The 21,401-nt window shown below is 37.9% G+C and overlaps 1 protein-coding gene across 1 annotated transcript; it reads left to right on the top strand.

The window, feature by feature from the left end:
• The first annotated feature begins 9,087 nt into the window (after positions 1–9,087).
• Positions 9,088–21,197, top strand: LOC114311635 (small ribosomal subunit protein bS6c). The gene is made up of 2 exons (XM_028257761.2): positions 9,088–9,590; positions 20,571–21,197. The coding sequence occupies exons 1-2, from the start codon at positions 9,177–9,179 to the stop codon at positions 20,808–20,810; spliced, it is 654 nt and encodes a 217-aa protein (XP_028113562.2). The 5' UTR covers positions 9,088–9,176; the 3' UTR covers positions 20,811–21,197.
• Positions 21,198–21,401: the final 204 nt, after the last annotated feature.

Raw genomic sequence — 21,401 nt, 5'->3', positions numbered from 1 at the left:
AATTTTGCAATTTCAATTTGTCATAATCATTGTCATTACCAACATAAATTATCATCCAAACAAGGTAATGAAACGGTCACATAAGCTAGTTAAAATGAGAGTTTTTCATATTATCTTAAAAGAAAACTCTTTTTCCACTTATACATTTTCTCAAAACTTGCTTAAACTCACACCGTTTCCCAACAAAAGATTTATGTCATAAACTCCGAGTAAAACCAATTGTTTTTGTAAATATTTTCCCAAAACAAACCTTAAAATCTCAACCCCAAGGTTTTGGTTGAAATAAAAATGTCATGAAAATTTACACAAACCAACAATCACTTTTCAATTTATTTTCTCAACAAACAACCGGTGAATTTCAATAACCACCCAATCACATTCTCAACCAACATCTGGTGAATCCCAACTATCGCCCAATCACATCCATCACACCTACGGTGATTTCACAATGCGACAACTACATTTCTATAACAACAACAAATATAAATAAACACAGTGCTAAAAAAGATAATACAGCACGCACGACTTTCCAAATTCTGAAAGTTTTACACCAATACAAACACTAACGAAATAGACCATCGATACACGAAGGCTTACAAGTGTTCCCTATCAAGAAGTTAACACCTTACCCCAACTCATGGGGTTTCATAAACTCACACCAATAACCGCTCATCGATAACCCCACACACATAAGCGAGGCTCAACGCCCCCAAACACAACCCATGGTATTACACCACCTTACAGCTAAATCCGCGCTAAACTTCCAAAAGTCCAACTTCACAACTCACATCCAAACCATTCTAAAGTGACTATTTGTCACCCACCTTGATACCGATCAACTGAATAATTACTCAAGAATTTTTTCCCCCGGCACTCAAACATCTACATTCTTCTCCCACCCCGCTTATTTAGAGACGGGGTTCCAAAAACTATTCCACACATTTCTAGAATCTCCTTGGATTCCTCAAAACAGACTACACCACTGTTGCTCCCAAAGGAATTACTACTCATACGCCTAGATGGCAAACACGCCATTATATCTCAACACAAGACCGAATAGGTCAACGACGATCACACAATCCCGGTCACACAAGACAATTCTTACTAATGTTACACTCGTTACCTAAGAACACAAACCATTCATCATTCTAGGAAATACTTCAAGCATCTACCCATGAAATTCTCTTTCTACTCAAAACTCCACCCAAAATCTAATAACACCACAAACTCATTTCACACACACATAAATACTATTCTCACTACGCTGAGATACGAATCTCACACTCCCTTAGACATTCCGACATAACTTTCACCAATTTCACAAAACTCTAAGGTCTCACATTTCCTTAGACTCAACACATTCAAAGCCTTATAATTTGGCCCTTATCATACCACCACACAAAATCACAAAAATTCCATGGATTTCTCATTCTCCACAAACAAATTCCAAACTGAACAAGGATCAAAGGCCATCACATGACCATCTCATAATTCAACATTTGATATACAACAATACTAGGATCATCAATCCCATTAACAACTTTTCATTACATACACATAAAGAGAGTTCAAGATTCACTACACATCACAACACAAAAGGGTAATCAAACAACAGTATATATACATATACAACACATAACCAAGGTGCCTCAACATCCCACAGTATATCGATCAATAACAAGGGGGTTCACATATAATATCATCGGTCTCTAAAACAAAAGTCCCTCTCAAAGGTGATACTATTGCGCTGGTTGAAAAGTCAACCCTCGCGAAGCTCCCGAAGCTTGGCCTGTTTGGGTCTGGTACTGATACCGTCCCCGACTGGATTGATGAGACAGAGTCCGACTAGGTTCTGAAACACCCGAAGAACTGACACATAAAGGGCAGAAACGTCTAACATGGCCCAGCTGACCACAATCAAAACAAACAGCAGTCTCCCAACTCTGAGTCTGGCTTGGAGCTTGAACCTCACTGGGTCTCCCAACGGACGAGTCTGAAACCCCCGACGAAGACAAAGACTGAGTCTGGAAGTGAGCATGCGCTCGCTTCCACTTCTTATTGAGCCTAGAGTGCTTATGAACCGTAGGAGTTGCCGAAGTGGCCTCCTCCCTGACCTGACCATACCAACACTTCTAACCATGGCCTTAACATGGGCTGCCACTTCAACTAGAGCATAATAATTCTTCTACATAAATCCAACCACCTTTTTCCAAATATCATTACGTAATTGCCTCTCAAACTCATAACAACGATGCTCTTTTGTTGCCACTAACTCTGGAGCAAACCTCGATAAACTAGTGAACCTCATCTCAAACTGAGCCAAGGGAATAACATTTTAGCACAACTCAACAAGCTGTTCCCTCAACCTTTCCTGAGCAGAACGAAAGAAGTACTTGGCCAAAAAGGCCTCAGTAAAAGGAACCTACGTGGCATCTACAATATTCTTAGCATACTTCCACCAATAATTCGCATCTCCTTTCAATTGGAAACCTGCCAAAGAAATCCTTAGCCCCTCGTCCTCGACTCTGAGCATATCAAGAGTCTTGGTAATCTATTCCAACCAACCCTCTGCCTCCAGCGGTTTTGCCTCCCCCAAAAACTCTAGTGGATTAGAGCGAAGAAACTCCTTAGTAAGCTTGAGGGTACGCTCGTTGTCCCCTTTATTGCGAGCTAGAGCATCTTCCACTACTCTTATAATCTTGCGTGCAACTTCATCGCCAACAACTGATGCTACAACGATAGGTGCTAAAGGACTTGTCGTGCCCCTACCGGCACTCCTACTACCCATCCGTTTTTTATTCCCTCATGTAGACATCCTATAAACCCCCCTTCCCAGGCCAAAAAAAAAAAAAAATCAAACTTAGTGCACATCGTAACAGCCTTCCTGAGGCACACACTAACCACTGCTAAGCTACAAGACACATTTAGCCCCCAAAACATACAATTCCCATACATATAAATAATTAAACATCTAAACACATAATTGAATCAAGTCCACAAAGATAGCCACTAATCCCGAAACTCTTAAGGAATTCCTATTAGAAACCACGTTGATTAGGCGTGTCTCCAATAGGACATCAAAGCAAGTTCACCGACTACAAGTACTATCTAAGAAATTTAATCCCATGCTCATATAACATATAAGTCCTAACACTTATCTTAACTATATGCAATGTCCTCACCAAGCATAGTAAACTCTTTGTGGTAAAAACCACTTCCCACGAGTCCAAGGTATCCAAACCCAGCTCGCTCTGATACCAAGTTGTAACGCCCCACTTTTCATTACTCGAAATCCATTACCAAAATCATTAAATTAATTCAATTTTAGAGATAACATGCGGAAATTCTTTACATCGATGAGAAAGAATAAATAAAGATTCTCTTATCCGAATACAAAATGAATGCAATAGGAGTATAACTAAATAAATTGTCCGTAGGCTTACATCTTTAAAAGTAAAAGAAAGGGTTTAACCCTTTTACAAAAACGGCATTCCGTCCACAAATGAGAAGGCCCCATGGCCAATAACTAAGGGTGATCCTCGATCTCGAGCACTTCTTAACATCACCTGAAAAGAATTAGCAACGTGGGATGAACGTAAAGTCTAGTAGGGATTCCAACATGATCCTAAACAATAACAATGTTACGCCCCAACCCTTCACATGTCATCGATATTGTCTGCTTTGGCCTACGCCCACACGGATTTGTTCTTTCTAGTGGGTCACCCATCCCAGAACTACTCCAACCTAAGCACGCTTAACTAGGGAGTTCTGTTAGGGATTTCACCACTTGAAAAAAGGTCTCGATACTATATAAGGGTCCAGGTTTTTATTTTTATAGCCCAGCACATCGGGAATAGAGGGGGAGTTCTTGGGTTATAAAAATAAAAACCTGGACCCTTATATAGCATCGAGGCCTTTTCTCGAGTGGTGAAATCTCTAGCAGAACTCTCCAGTTAAGCGTGCTTAGGCTAAAGTAGTTCTGGGATGGGTGACCCACTAGAAAGAACAAATCCGTGTGGGCGTGGCCCAAAGCGGACAATATCGATGATATGTGAAGGGTTGGGGCATTACAAACAACATACAGATAGCTATGATCATAAATGTTTTACATCATATCATATACATACTATGACGGTTTATAACCAAAGTATACATATTACATAATAACTGTATTTCCATTTTTTAAAATCGTCAAATTTATTCAACAACACAACCAGTTCACATTTATTTCTCATTTTCCCATTTTTAACAAAATATCACATAATAACCGTATTTTCCATTTTTTTAACAAAGTATTACATAATAATCGCCTTGCCTTTGAAACAAATCACAAAGATCCGATTTTCTTTTCCTTGTTTCTTACAACCTCAATGCATAAATACATTTATCACATTTCCATGCCTTAAACCCAAGGTTAAAGAAAATACTATCAACAATCAATTTGATGCAGCTACGTGTACACATAACCATTTAACTCAAGAGATGAAAACAACATGCACCCAACCACTACCTACTTAACTTTTAAGACAACTCGGTCTCCCAGAACCACAATCATCATAACACATGACATATCATAGTCACACTGAAACAATAATAATAAACAACTTTACTTTACCTGCTTCAAGCACGGTAAGCCAATGGTACATCTTTTCACAACAAAATGCCAATTTTCCAGATATCGGCTGGAAGGTAATGGTACCTCTGCCAAGTTCTCCAGGCGCTAATTAGAAAGTATTGGTACCTTTTATTCTTAGTGTGGCCAAGTTCTATGGGCGCTAGCTGGAAGGTACTGGTATCTCATATTCTCAGCGCGTGCACAATTTCCAACCATCACTTTGTACAATAAGCATAAATAACTCGAGTGTACTACATATACGTAATCATTTCAACATCACAATGTCATCCTCTACCGATGACCAAAGACAAAACCTCTAAACAATATGTATTAAATACACGTAATACAATTATCCAATTCTTATGAGGCATTAAGTCCAACAATAACAATAATATTCAAAGGTTTTCAACTTCTACCTAAAGTTCTTTCTCAATTTGCAAAAGAGTTATAATTACCTCTTCTTTCCAAAATCAATTTCCACAGTTCTCAATTCACAATACACCAACTATATTTTCAAGAAAACTCATTTCCTTTATTTAACCAAAAACCCAATTCATGGATAACAAAGTCATAATCGACTCAATTTCGACTCAATAAAAGTGTAACTCAATGATTCTAATCTCATGGTTAATCCCCTTTTTAGCAATTAACAATTATGAATTCGTTATACTCAACTATAATCAACCTAACACAAAGTTAATGCTAACATCATAAGGCCCGATTTAATCTCAAATTAATTACCAAATCATTAATCAAATTCCTTAATTCATAACATGATTATTTCACAATTTCAACCCTTTTTACCTATTAGACATTATTACAAAATTAGGGCTTTACCTCTTTCTCAACATGAACATGTTAAACTACTCCCCAATTAACCTAAACAACAATCAATTTCACAAATCACAATCTCAAATATCAAGTCTTAGATCCCCTTTCATGATTTTCGAAAATATCCATAACGAACATGGTTTTTATGCAATAAACCTACCACATGTCTATTTATAGACGACGTATTGAAAAAGATTAAAGAAATCCCTACCTCAAAGGGAGAAGAGGAGGAAAGCCAAAAATCAACGTTGTCGGAATTCCCACAGGTCAAAACGAAGCCCTTGGTATGCTCGTCATTTTGGTATAAGAAACTAGTACCAAAATCCCAATGGATTCATGGGATCAAAAGGAAATGAAATTTTTTGAGGGTTTGGGTATAGAGGGATGAGAGAAAAAGAGAGAAAAGATTGTAGAGAGAGAGAGATATATTCTGAAATGAGAGAAAGAGGAGCAAATGATCAATAAATGGCTGAAAAGCACGAAATTCGAGATAGTTTCACGCGCCTGGCTGCATCGCACGTGCGGAGCCCTTCTCATACATGCGAAATTTCCCATCGCATGTGCAATTAAAGCAGAACCAAAACTTCAACCCAGCTTAACCCCGCATATGCGGCCCTCAATCCGCACGTGCTGTTCCACCCAACTCAGCTCGAACTTCTCAAGGTGATCTCAGTCTCCTCAGTTTTGTCCCTACGCCCGAAACTCAAAATATTTAAATCGGTCTAATGTTAAGTGGATTAAACAAGTCCAAACTCTCAAACATCAACGTGACACAAACTATCAACGTACCGAACAGGAAAAAAGATAGGTCCGAAAGGCACGTTCAAGTCGGGTCCAAGACTAGGGACATCACATTCATCGCCTCTTTCATCACACTCTTTCACTGACCTTTCCACCAGTACAATTCTATCAACTAAAATCCTCATATACTTGCTACTGATTTGCTATCACTTACAATTGAATATTACCATCATCCATCTCCATACTCTATCTCATCACTAATACCATCAATATCTCAAAATCACCATCAAATATCTACCACCAGAACCCTTTTCAAATTGGCACCCTTGAACATTACTGTCTCAAATTCGATTTATACTAGTGCATTTGGAAGAAAGAAAATGATGATGGATTGTGAGGTTTGAATTAGGATCATTGTGGCTACAATTTGTCTAATTTTGGAGGGACATCGATTGTTGGAAAAAATTGTAAACATTAGGGGTCAAATTGAGAAAAAAAAATTTAAGAGCCAACAAAAGAAAATATTATAACTTAAGGAGGCCAAATGTGATTTACCAAATTTATATAATGCTAGTTTATATAATAAAGTGTTATTATGCTACGTCTTTGCTAAAATGGTGCCACTTGGTTGACGATGTAGTTTTTTTTTTTTTTTTGGGTCCAAAATTGGATATGAGTTAACTATTAGCGTAAATTGAAAAAAAGAATTAAAAATATTTTAGGTCAAAGTAGAAAAAAAAATTTAAGGATAAAAAAAATATATATATTAGAACTTAAAGAAGGTGAGTGTAATTTATCCTATAAAATAAAATAAGAGTATTGTTAATACTGTCTCCCTTTTTTTTCTTTGGACCCATCCCTTTATTTATTTATTTATTTTTGCATTATGCTTTTACTTCATTGTAAAAATCCCATTTTGTAAATCAATTGAGTGCAGTAATTTGATGCAAAGCGAGAAGATTACAATCTGCATCAAGTTTGATTACGACAAAAAAAGGTTCAAAGTCAATGGAAGAAAAGGAAAAACATACACATACATATGAAAGTTTTACATTTTTGTTTAGCATAAAAATTGTTAAAACATAAAAATATTAAATTTCTTGTGTAAAGAAAATAACAACTTGTTTTTTAGTTAAAATTAGTTAAAAAATTATTGTGAATAGAGAATTTACAAAAAGAAAATTTCGTATTAACAAAAAGAAAATTTACAAATAAGTGGTACTATCTTAAAATAATTATAAATTTATAATTTTAATCAATAAAATGTATAAAATTTACCATAAATCTATCATTATTTTTCAAAATTAACACTAATTTATTATTTCCCCTTAACAAAATACATATTCTAAAATAAATTTCCTTTAAGGAAAAATTACCAGTAAATCCTATGTGGTAGAAAGTTAAACCATTTAGTCCTACAAATTTTCTTATGCACCATTTAGTCCCACTATCTACATCAGCAACATCATCAATATCATTAACATCATCAAAACATTAGCTACATTAGCAACATTAACCGCACCAATCGATAATATCAAATATTAACAAAACATCATCCAAAAAAAAAAAAAAAAAATGTGAACATCATCAACATCATGATGTTCTTCAGCGATGTTCAAATCAGATCGAATCAATACGAGCCCTAATCGACTCCCCAACAGACAGATCCATGATTCTTCTTCTACGATGATCATCTTCTTCTTCAAATCGTTGTCTCGGGCAAGGGAAGGAGGTTGTTGGCAACGTCGATACGGCCGCGGTGGTGGTGGTTCATTTGTACGGCGGCGATGTGGGTCCAGACAAAGACGAGGGTAGGGTCGTTGCCCCTCTCTCTCTCAGACAGAACCATTGCCCATCTCTCTCTCAGATAGTGAAACCCTAGGCGGCGGGGTGGTTATGTTGGTGATGGTAGTAGTAGCTATGCTTTTGGGTGTCTCTGTTTCATCTCCTCCGTCAACATCAACATCAGGATCAGGTTATGAAAATCAGCAACAAGAAGTCGTAGTGGAAATCAATGTTTTCTTCGTCGGTCGTCAACCCAATTGGGTCCTCTGTTGTTCTCCCAATCTATGGCAATGTTTATCCCCAAGGGTATTTTATTATTATTGCCTCCCCCTCTCTCTCTAGAGATATGTTTTATGGGTATTATTCCTCATAGATTTTTGTATCTTTAAAGATTGTGAAGTAGTTCAATTTCTTGTGTATAATATGTTTTGCATTTCCTTCAATTTTTGTTCACTTTTTAAAAATTACACTGTTTCTCTCTTTTAATATGATGGATTTGATGTTCTAATGAATTTGATGTTGGTTCTCGAGCAATAGTTTTAATTTTTTTGAAAATAAATCTGATGTTGATGATGTTTGATGATAATAATGTTTGATGTTGATGATGATATTGTGATGTTTGATGTTGTTTTGATGATGATGTTTGATGTTGTTTTGATAATGATGTTGTGATGTTTGATGTTATTTTGATGATGATGTTGTTGTTTTGACGATGATGATGTTTGATGTTTAATGGTCATTAACATTGGGATAGGACCTAACGGTTCATAAGAAAATTCATAGGACTAAATGGGTTACAAGATACAAATTTGAGATTTATTGATGCATCCCCCTTTGTTTAATTCCATTCAATTTCTCTTTCATTTTTTATCCTATTTTCAATCTAACCAAACCGTCCTCCCAAATATTTTTAATTTTAACCACAAAAGAAAAAATTAGCAGAAATTTTTTTTTGTAATTATTAAAATCAACCAACTAATTCGTAATTAATTTTTTGTAATTATTAAAATCAACCAACTAATTTGTAATTAATTTCTTATATTTCATTTATATAATTTTTTCCTAAAAATATATGAAAAATTAATTTATATATATACCGTACCAGTGCGAGGAGCGCATTCCCTTATCCAAATTCCATTTTTTTCCATCATTTCCAAAACCAGAGCTCTCTTTGCAGAGAGAGAGTGAGAGTGAGAGCTCAACAATGGCGTCCTCTTCAGTAGCCTCAACCGTCACTTCTTCCTACACATCTCCTTCACTCTGTCGCAATTCTCTCACCCACATCCACTGTGTTTCATCATCATCATCACCATCCACAATCTCCTTTGGTCCTAGTTTCAGAGCTCTACCCAGAAAAAGCCAAGCCTTGCACCACCATAGGACCAAGGGAGGTCTATCAATCAAGGCTCAAACGTTGGACTTCTCGGGCTCATTCTTCGAAGGAGGGTTCGGAGGAGAAGACGATCCGACGAGCCCTCCCGGGTCGGTCGTCACGGCGGTTGAAGAAAAGGAGGAGCCACAGTGCCCACCGGGCCTCCGTCAGTATGAAACCATGGCCGTTTTGAGGCCCGACATGTCCGAAGACGAGCGACTCGCTCTTACCCAGAAGTACGAAGAGGTGCATCTTCAATTTCCCCCAATTTTTTTCTTCGCAATTCGTATTATATATATATATTATATTTCTGGGTATGCTTTATGTCATTTTTAGGTGAACATTTTGAAATTGATTAGAGCTTGTGCAGGATTTTAAAGTTTATTTTTTATTTTTATGGGTTTATTTTATTTTATTCCCTAAATTATAAATATATATATATATATATATATATATTTCAATTTAATTTCATCAATTTAGTCTAAAAAATTTATAATTTCAGGTAATGTGGTGCTTAGACTATTAATTTCACAATTGTAGTCTCCAAAATTTGTAATTTCAGCTAATGTGCTCCTTGTCCAAATCATTAACCATTAAAGTCTATTTTTTTTTGGGATAAATAACCAAACTTTATTGAGAAAGTGTCAAGATGATGCAAAGAATACACAAACGGCCCCGAAAGCCCCACCAAATTAACAAATCAAATCCTTCACAAATTCTACGAAAGCCAACACATTCGGATCTACTAAACCTGTTACCCAACTATACAAAATTATAAGAAGCCGTCTCTCTAACCAAGGATGGAGTGAACCACCTCCTGAAACACCTGCCTATTATGCTCTAGCCAAATCAACCACTACGAAAGCCAACACATTCGGATCTACTAAACCTGTTACCCAACTATACAAAATTATAAGAAGCCGTCTCTCTAACCAAGGATGGAGTGAACCACCTCCTGAAACACCCGCCTATTACGCTCTAGCCAAATCAACCACTACGAAAGCCAACACATTCGGATCTACTAAACCTGTTACCCAACTATACAAAATTATAAGAAGCTGTCTCTCTAACCAAGGAATGGAGTGAACCACCTCCTGAAACATCTGCCTATTATGCTCTAGCCAAATCAACCACATTAACCAGTGCGAAGCAAAAAGCCAAGCCTTCCGACGCCGCCGCCCTACTCGCCCCCTTGTCCAACTTTGCACAACTGCGAACACCGAACCTGGTTGTACTCAAACTAAATAAAAAACTGTAACCATAAGCATCCAAAGATGAGACGAGACGAGACCGTGCAATGAATAAGCAAATGGTCAACAGATTTAGCTGCCCTACCACACAGACAACACCAATTCACCAAAATATGCCCATGACGAATCAAATTATCAATGGTCAAGACACCACCCAAGCTTGCTGTCCAAACAAAAAAGGCAACTTTTGATGGCGAGCCCAGTACCCAAACACTTCTCAACGGATAAACCCTAGCAACATCCTATGCAAATGCTTCCTAAACAAGCCTCCCATAGAAAGAAGACACAGTAAAAATACCTTTGGATCTAGGACAATCCCAAATCAAGGAGTCCTGACCTTTCCTCACAAACTTCTAACCATATAAAAAACCCAGAAGTTCCACCAACTGATCTTGCTCCCAATTCTGGACATTGCGACGCAACTGTACATTCCACATCATCGATTGCCCCCCCCCCCCCCCAATCCTGACAGCACCCACCAGCACCTCACAATCAACAGCAATAGCAAAGATCAAAGAGAATCGAAACTCTAAAGACAAGTCATTAAAGTCTATTTTGATAAGGAAAAAAAGTCATTTTAAAATCTGAACTACTTAAATCATAAAAACAAAAACTCATTTTTTTGTTTTTTTTTTAATTCCCTGCTTTGAAATGAGGGGAAGAGAAGAATATGGGTGTTTAGTTGTAGGATGTAATGGCATTTTTGCCCATTATGTTAGGTTTCCACCCTTGCTGATTTGGTTTCTCAGTGGACTATATAAACTGACATCAGAAACTTAGGAATTAAATTGATGTAATTACTAGTTTAGGGATGAAATAGAAAAAATGACAATAATTTAGGAGATAATGAAATTAATTATATATATTTTAAATTGATTAGTCTAAACTTGAATTCGATTCATTAATCCAAGCTGTGGATAACTGCATTGTAAATATTTTTCGTGTCAAAAGTGCAATTTGGGTGTTTCAAAATTTTGAGTTTTATGCTTTGAAGACGACATCTAAAGAAAGGGAAAATGATGTAAAAAAGGGGCTATATTAATAAAAGATACTAAAAATGATAAAGAAATTACAATTCACCTTAACCAAAAAAATGTGGATTGCAGGTTTCTTGCAACAATTGCGCAAACACTTGTGTTCAACCTATAACCTGTATCAACTGATGATGCTGCCTTATGGGCATGTTTGTGTGGATGTTTGATAAATAATTGCAAACATTTACCTAATTCTGCGTATCATCTGAATTTTTTTGCAAATATATTTTAGTGGACAATAAAGAGTGCATAACAGAGAACTTATTGAGAATAGAATTAAGTGCAAGGGAATAGTTGAGAGGGAAAAGGTAGGCTTGTTTATAAGTCTGTCAAGGAGGATTTAAGCAGTAGGGAGGTTAAGGAGGCCTGTGCCTAAAGAGGTAAATGACCTCTGAAAGGATTAATTCATTTGTAACAGAGATAATTGGAAACTTCTATTTCCAATCACCAAAATTCCTCACTCCACACTTAATAAAAGAAAAATTAATTAAATTTTTATCCTAAAATAAAAATACCAAAATACCCTTTATCTTCCACATCCAAGAGCCTGATTTCCAAACCACCCAAAAATTTCTAAGACTAACCAATCGCGGCACCAACGCCAGCCTCCTTCCTTGACCACCTCGACCATTCTCCGTCACCCTATGATGGCCCATCCTTACAGCCCCTATAAGTTTAGAGAAGAGAAAGAGTTAAGGGATAGGTTAGACCTCATCCGCTTTTATATTGATAATAATGAGGGACTACAGAAGTGCCATAAGGCATAAATTATGGGCCAGCCCATTACACCAATAAAATATAACAAATATTCTTTCCTATTCTAACACTCCCTTTCAAGCTGGTGCGAAAATATCTCTCATGCCTAGCTTGTTGAGAATGCCATGAAATGGTTTGCTCCCTATGCCCTGGTGAGAACATCTGCTAGTTGGTCTCTAGTCTTCACAAAGGGAATACATATGGTACCACTATTGAGTTTTTCCTTGATGAAATGCCTATCAATCTCCACATGCTTAGTTCTGTTATGCTGAACTGGATTATGAGCTATGTTGATTGCGGCCTTGTTGTCATAGTTCACTCTCATGGAATCGGTCTGATGGATTCCCAAGTCTCCCAACAATAGTCTAATTCATAGCAACTCACATACACCCTGAGCCATAGCCCTGAATTCTGCTCCAACACTAGATCTAGCAATCACATTTTGTTTCTTACTTTGCCACGTAACGAGATTGCCTCCAACAAATGTGCAATATCCAGAAGTTGATCATCTGTCAGTGACTGATCCAGCCTAATCTGCATCAGTGAATGCCTCCACACTAAGATGTCCATGTTTTGAGAAATAGAGACCCTTTCTAGGAGAAGCTTTCAAGTATCTCAGAATTCTCATAACTGCCTCTAAGTGGGAATTTCTTAGAGCATGCATAAACTAACCAACCATGCTCACTGCAATGGCAATGTCTGGACGTGAGTGGGATAAGTATATTAGCTTACCCACGAGCTTCTGGTATCTCCCCCTGGCTACTAGATTTTTCCCTTAATCCTCATTTAGTTTTTGGCCCACTTCTAGAGGTGTATCACATGGTTTACTTCCAAGCATTCCAGTTTCCTTCAGTAAGTCAAGTACATACTTCCGCTGGCATATGAAGATGCCATCCTTAGACTAAGCTACTTCAATGCCCCAAAAATATTTCAAATTGCCTAAGTCTTTGATTTCAAACTCCTTGGCTAAGTATTCCTTCAACTGAGGAATCTCCTCAACATCATCTCCGGTTAGAACAAAATCAACATAGACAATAAGAGCTGTGGTCTTACCAAGTGAGGAGTGTTTTACAAATAAGGTGTGATCAGCTTGACTTTGTTTGAACCCATATCTCAGCATAACTTGAGCAAACCTTTCAAACCAAGCCCTAGGAGATTGCTTTAGTTCATAAAGTGATTTTCGGAGCCTGCACACTTTACCTTTGGACCTAACATCCTCAAAACCAGGGAGAATATCCATATAGATCTCTTCTGCTAGGTCTCTATGATGGAAGGCATTTTTCACATCAAACTGATAAACTGGCCAACCCAAATTGACTGCAAAAGAGAGTAGTATTCTCATAGAGTTTATCTTAGCAACCGGTGCAAATGTCTCTTGGTAATCAACCTTATAGGTCTGAGTAAAACCCTTAGCAACCAGTCTTGGCTTATACCGTTTGATGGAGCCGTCTGTTTTGTGTTTCACAGTGTACACCCACTTACACCCAACTAAATTTTTCCTTCAACGTAACTCCACTAACTCCCACGTGCCATTCTTGCTGAGAGCTCTCATCTCCTCCATCATTGCATGTTTCCATTCAGCAATGGAGAGAGCATCCTGAAAATTGTTAGGCAGACTCACAGAAGAAATTTTAGACAAAAGGCTTTATATGAGGGAGATAGATTAGAATAAGAAACATGATTAGTAAGAGGATGCTGAGTACATGACCTAACTCCCTTTCTATTTGCAATGGGAACATTAAGATCGGAGAATTCGGGCATATGAGCATTAGGAGTAGAATTACCTGGACTCTCAGGAGAGGGGGATGACTCTGGACACTCATCCGGAGAAGAAGGTGGCAGTAGAGGAGGAAAAGTAATCTTTTGCATCCAAGTGACTTTCTGTCTATCTTTGTCCCTGACATAAACTTTGCCTTCCTTTTCCACAACAAATGCCGGCTCAACATCTTTTACCTGTTCCACCACTGGTGGTAGTGGCACAGGAATCTCTTTACACCAAGGCGCCCCCAGAAGGGATGACTGTGACAAGGAGGAGCTTGGAAAGTAAGACTGAGACTCAAAGAAAGTGACATCAATGGAGACAAACCATTTGTGAGAGGGCGGATGATAACATTTATAACCCTTTTGGGTAGCAGAGTAACTTAGGAAACACACTTAATAGACTTAGGATCCAATTTACCACGAGTAGGTGAATGATTATGGTCAAAACAAACACATCCAAAGGTCTTAGGTGGAATGGAGAACCCAGAAGACGTGGACTCAAACAAAACCTGAAGAGGGGTTCGTTTTTGAAGGACTTGGATGGGAAGACGATTAATCAAATAAGTTGCACTGAGAATTGCTTCCCCCCAATAGGATCGAGGGGCACATTTCAAAGGATAGACAACAGGTCACATCAAGAAGGTGGCGATTTTTTTGTTCTGCAATACCATTTTGTTGAGTATTAGTGCAAGAAGCTTGGTAAATAATGCCCTGAGTAGCAAAATAACTAGCAAGACTAGAGTCAATACATTCCCCTCCATTATCAAAACGTAGAATTTTGACAACCGTCCCAAACTGAGTGCAAACCATTCTGTGGAAGTTTTGAAAGACAGAAAACACTTCACTCTTGTCTTTCATCAGATATATCCAAGTGGCCCTAGAACAGTCATCGATGAAAGTGACAAACCATTTGTGTACATTAGAATGAATCAAAGAAAAAGGAATTGAACTTTTATTAATAGAAGGAGCAAAAGAAGCTCTGTGTTGTTTTCTGTTGACAAGACTCACATTGAAAATCAGACATTATTTTTCTAAAAAACAGAATGAAATAAATGCTAAGTAGCAAAAAAGAAGGATGTCTTAAGCGACGATGCCACAGCCAAAGGTCTTTTGTAGAGGATGGTAACTGAAGAGATGAATGAGCCAACTTATCTGTCTGATCCAAAATGTAGGGACCATGTTCCTCTCTACCACTACCAATCCTCTTCCTCGTGATTAGGTCCTGAAAAAGACAATGATCTGGAAAAAAACGTCACGCTACAATTCAAATCACGAGTAATACGACTCAAAGATAAAAGATTCACACTAAAATTGAGAACATATAGGACAGAGGATAAAGGAAGGGAAGAGGTGGCATGAATTAAACCTTTCCCTAACACTGACGAAATAGTGTCATTAGCAATACACACTTCATCCTGACCTGAGGAAGGGTTATACTCTGAGAACAAATGAGAGGAACCACATATATGGTCGGAAGTACAAGAATCAATAATCCATGGCACAGTAGTATGACAGGGCAATGCACATGTGGAGGAAGCCAAGTTACCTAAATTAGCAAAGAAAGAGGAGGGTGCACTTGTGGCAGAAATAGAGGCTCGACGGTCTAGCAAGTGGTGAAGAGTAATCTCAAAATCGGAGGAAGATAACCCCGAAACATCAGCAGCCGGTGAGACAACGGGAGATGAAGGTGGTGGCTCAATCGTGTCTGAAAGATGCGCCCGTGCATTGGCCCTTCGACCTCTAAGAGTGACTAGACCGACCCCCTCGAGTACCAGGACAGTCTCCTTGGCCACCAGAAGGAGTCCCATGTAGCTTCCAACAAGTCCCTCTGGTGTGGTGAGGTCTACGGTAGTAGTCACAGAAAAGTTGATCCTTCTCAGAGGAGGGACGAGAACCACGAGGCACACCATCTTGAGGGGGTGCAGAAACTAAGGCAGAGCGATCAGTAGTGGTAGGAGGAAGCATAAGAGAACGACAACTTTCCTCATTCTGCACAAAAGCAAAGGCTTTCTAGAGAGATGGAAGCATGTCCATGCCAGGTACTCTGCTTCGAACAGGATCATACTCCATATTCAGACCTTCCAAGGACTTGAAGGCCCGCTCTCTCTCCACAACTTTTCGGTAACCAGCAGAATCAGTGGGACAAATAGGTTTGTAATCTTGAAGGTGATCAAGTCGCTTCCACCCATTGCTAAGGAAGGTAAAATACTAGAGGATAGTTATCTCACCTTGCATCGACCGCTCAATGGAGCGACGTAACTCGAAAGCCTGTGAGAAGTTCTCCTTCCTGGAATAAGTAGTAGCTATGGCCTCCCAAATATCTTGGGCAGTGTCCATAGACAAGTAGCCCTCGTCAATCTCCGGAACCATAGAATGAATTAACCAGCCCATAATCAGAGAATTGGTGATCTCTCACTGGTCATAACGAAGGTCTGTAATACTGGGTGCCTGGACCCTCCCATGAACATATCCCATATTCTCGTTGCTCGTCAAGAAAACAGTCAGACTTTGCGACCACGCTAGGAAATTCTGACCATTGAATGAAGAGGTGGTGATTTTAAGGCCATAGTTAAGGTTATCAGTCATAGTAGAAGGGATAATAGAACTCTTGCCCTTAGATGGTTGAGAGGTAGTAGACTCACTTGTCAAATCTGCCATGGAAACTCTACTAATTACTCCTCAAACATGTTAATCACAAACCCGAAAGATGATAGTGGAAAAACAAGAACAACAGTCACTATGAAAGCATAAAAAAATTAAGAACCTAGTAACATACTCTTTTTTGTTTTGTTTTGTTTTTTTTTAGTTTACATCACCAGAAGAGCCCCCAAGAGAATAAAGGAGTGTTGTACATCACCAGAATAGCCCTGAAGAGAAGGCATGAGCCTAGGCTACCCTAGAAGGGCTGCCGACCTAGACCAGACCAGCAAGGAGGCTGGTTGGCCACCTGGAGACCCTTGGCAGTGGCTGGAGGGGCCTGTTGAGGGAGAGGGAAGGTTGGGTAAGGGTTGTTGGGAGGAGAGAAGGCTAGACAAGGCCTGGGTGGGGCTGTCGGGAAGAGAGGAAGAAGGAGGGAGGCTGGCGGTGGCTGGAGGGAGCTTGGCGGTGGCTTAGAAGAGTATTTCGTATAGGAGGGGAGAGAAAGAAAGCAATGGGTAGGGATGGGTGGCAGAGAAGGAGAGATGGCTAGGGCATGGCTTTGATATATGTAAGTTTAGAGAAGAGAGAGTTAGGAGATATGTTAGATCTCATCCCCTTTTATATTGATAATAATAAGTGATTACAGGAGTGCCATAAGGCATAAATTATGGGCCAGCCCATTATACCAATAAAACTAAAATAAAAAAAAAATATAACAAATATTCTTTCCTATTTCTAACAGCCCCTACCATTGTTATCTCTGCCATCACGATTGTGCCTTCCATAACCGACACCGTCATTGGTTTACCCCGACACACTCTCTCTTATTCTTCTTCATCGTCGTGTCGCCCTCACTCTTTTCTTCTACAACTCGCATATCTCTCTCTTCTTCTGCAACTGGAAGAAGAATGGCGTCGACAAGGGAGGAAGAACAGCACAAACCCTAGATCTAGGATTTTCAGAGAAGAAAATAAGAAGAAGAAGAAGGAGATGGGATGGAAGGTTGCAGTAGCGATGGTATGGAGGTGGTGGAGGGAGGAAGGGGTGGGAAAGGGTTTGGGAGTAAGGCAGGTGGAGTGAGGAGGAGATTCGTCAGAGAAGAAGGAGGAGGAGGTGACGACGATGGGCTACGACGGTGGCTAGGGTAGAGGTGGTGATAGTGGCTAGTTAGGGTTAGAAATTAGGTTAGTGTTAGACGGGTGAAGAAGATGGTATTTTTGGTATAATGAGTTGTGTACTGAGTGAATTTTTTTTTCTTCAAATCCATTAAGTGTGTGAACTGAGATATAATGTGCACATAGATAAAAAAGTGTGTGGAAATAGAATTACTCGCGATAATTGGCTTGAATGCTTTTGGATTGAAATATTTTATCTAAGAGGACATTTTGGGGAAAATTAGATGGGCAACTCAAATGTTTTAAAGAACTTGTATAAATCAAATTAACCTGCTAATGTTGTACAAAATCACTTGCTTAACTATAATCCTACAACTTTATTTTTTGGAGCAAGTTGAAGGAAAGAAGGGAACATAGGAGGAAGGCACTTAGTTGACCAATTGTTGGAAGACACAAAATCTTATTTAGGGTATTGAGGTTGTGTTTGGATCATGGATTTGAGTGGGGATTTGGAAAGGAAAAATAAAAAGTGGGGGAAATGTGAATGATATAAAAGTTAAATTTTTTCTCCATTTCCTTCACCTTTTCCTTTCCCTTTCTACGTCCCTATCTAAGTCAATGATTCAAACACAACATTAGTGATATAAAGCTAGGTAAGAAACCTGATTAATTGGCTAGCCACTTGAGTGTGGTTATAATGTTCTACCAAAATGTCAATTTAAAGAAATTCCTTTTCTCCAAATTCTGCAAATCTATTTGGTAATGGTAATCTTGGAGATGCAATGGTTGATTGTTGTGAGGATCTTTGCTCTAAATATTATTTAACTTTTATGTCAATGTATTATGTTTGCATTCTCATGTCAATACCACGCCTAGTAATATTACTTGCAATATTTTTCAATTTTTTGGAAATTACCGTTTGCATTTTATTTTATATTTCCAAAAATTTTGTGTTTATTTGAGATAGCATGTCTTAAAGGGAAAATTGAAAATTCCTTCATAAGTGAAATCAAACCATTGACTACAAGCTGCTCACTAATGAGTACCATATGATGCATTGTTGTGGAGATTGCAACCAAACATGTGTTTGAAGTTTGGACTTAGGATACGTTACCCACAACCTTACTCTTTTGACTATAATGAAATCCCTTTAGAGAAGAAACGCACATGGCTTAACTCGTTATATTATAAAATTTTCTGGTGGTAACATTAGAATGTTTTAATCTTTAAAATGGGCACTCAAATGGTCCAAATTAAATTTTGTTTAAATCATCACTGCATCTCCTTGAAGAAAAGAACAAAAACTAAAAATAAATGAATAAAATAAAATAAAAATCTAAAATTCCTAAATAAACACCAACTTTGGTGTTTTTTTTTTTTTTTTTTTTTTTTTTGATATAGCTCACATATAAGATTAATATGTAGAGTGTTCGAGTTTTAGATTTGTTAGGAAACATTAATTGTTAGTAGCAAGTTTTTTGTATGTAGTCCACAAACTCCACGCAGAATTAGACGAAATCTTCTCCCTCCGCCTTAATGAATTATAACTTCAGCATAAAGAGCAGGCCTTGAAACAGTTTCCTCGTTTTCACATTCAACTTTATGTGTTATGAACGTGCGATTTACTTCTCTTGATAGCAAAAAATACATACCTTTCAGTAGTTCTTTCTTTAACAATTCATCAACATTGATAAAGGTGGTACAGTTGTGAGGCCGTTTAATGATAATATAATTTTCTTTTTGATAAGTCTAATGATAATATTAATATCATGCTGAAATAGAAAAAGATTTGTAACATTCCAGAATGACAAGTGTCACTAACCGAAACTTGCCGTTGATACTTGGATTACCCTTTGCAAGGGGCTGTATTGTCACTTCTGTATTTGGGAAGCTTTACTGGGTGCACAAGGCCATCTCTATCTGTTTCTTACTTTTAAGGGGCCGGAATGTACAGTCCATTCAAGCTTCAATAAGTTGCTAGAGATGAGTTATAGTGAAAGTAATAAAGTAATGGATCTGCTTGGTGGATAATGCTAGGGTGGAATTGATTAGTCAAGGTTGTGTATTTTTCTGTAACCTTGTTTGTTGTAAGAACAAGTAAACTGCAGTATAGCATATTGTTGAATTTGAGATGCAAAGATTCTATTCCAAGGTCCAGGACTGATGTTAACAATGTAAGATGGCGGAAGTTATATATTATCTGCTGCTTCTTCCATGAAAGTTCATTTATTCTGTTTCTTAACATCTTCCATCTTTTGGCTGCCAATTACATTCATGTGAAATTTATTTTATTCCCCTTGTTTTCCTTTACATACAAAGGCACAAATGCTTCATATGAGACATCTTTGGAAATGGTAATGTTAAATGTGAGTTGTGATTTTTGTTTGTTTGTTTCTTTTCTTTTTTGGGTTGGGAAAACTACAAATTTTCCTTGACATAATACCAAAAAAATTATGGAATGCCATAGGAACTAATCTAATGCTGCGTAAGTTCAATGAGATGGTTTTATACACAAAGAATGTTAGTCTAATGGATACGTCCATAAATTTGTGTTTTAGTGTTGCTGTCTTTCATGAATCATCATAATGAGCTTCTGAAACCTCAGGGAGTGTCATGTTGCAAATTTGGAATTTTGACGTGAGGGCTTTGTTAACCATGCTGATTTTGCAGTTGCTTGTTGCCGGGGGTGGAATGTACGTGGAGGTGTTCAACAGAGGGGTTATTCCGCTTGCATACAGCATCAAGAAGAAAAACAAAGCAGGAGAGAGTAATAATTACTTGGACGGTATCTACCTCCTCTTCACTTATTTCACCAAACCCGAGTCCATGGCAGTTCTTGAGGGAACACTGCAAACAGATGATGATGTAATTCGATCATCCACCTTTAAAATAAGGAAGAGGAAGTACTAATTTGGGGTGTACTTTGATTCAGTTGTGTAGCTCAAAGGGGAAGACCGAAGGGAAACCGCATAGTTTTGAGCTCATATTTTCTTTCCTGTTGTTGGAAATTGATTTGTTTTGTGTAACATAATCAGGTTTTCTGGCAGTTAAAAGCTATGCTGTATAGCAGTTGTTGCTTGAAGTTGCAGTAGAGGGTCAGCATCTTAATGGTAGGAAAGTTCAGCTTAATCTTGATTCTGTTGGACTTATGTCCAGTAGTTTCTAGAGTAAAACCTATTGTTCTTCCTTTAATTGGAAATATTTTGAGCATTTCTACAATGAATATAGAATATCTGTTACTCTCTCATTTATAAATAATTCTACAGTGAATATAGAATATCTGCAACTTTTTAAAAAGGATTTGGTTAATGAGTGTGCTAATGTATTGGTTAACAATGTTTAAATTGATTATATATTGCATGTTGCACGCATTCTTATGCATTATGTACAAACATTTCAAACTTGACAAGTGTACTAAGAGCACTTATTGACAAAATTCTTTTATTGACATTTTAATCTAAGAGCATGTTATTTATTGTGTTGCCTTCTAACTATTTCATA

This window comes from Camellia sinensis, chromosome 13 (assembly GCF_055761805.1).
Source record: "Camellia sinensis isolate YWXY chromosome 13, ASM5576180v1, whole genome shotgun sequence".
In the NCBI taxonomy this organism is placed as follows: Eukaryota; Viridiplantae; Streptophyta; class Magnoliopsida; order Ericales; family Theaceae; genus Camellia; species Camellia sinensis.
This window is presented reverse-complemented; position numbering and strand designations above follow the sequence as displayed.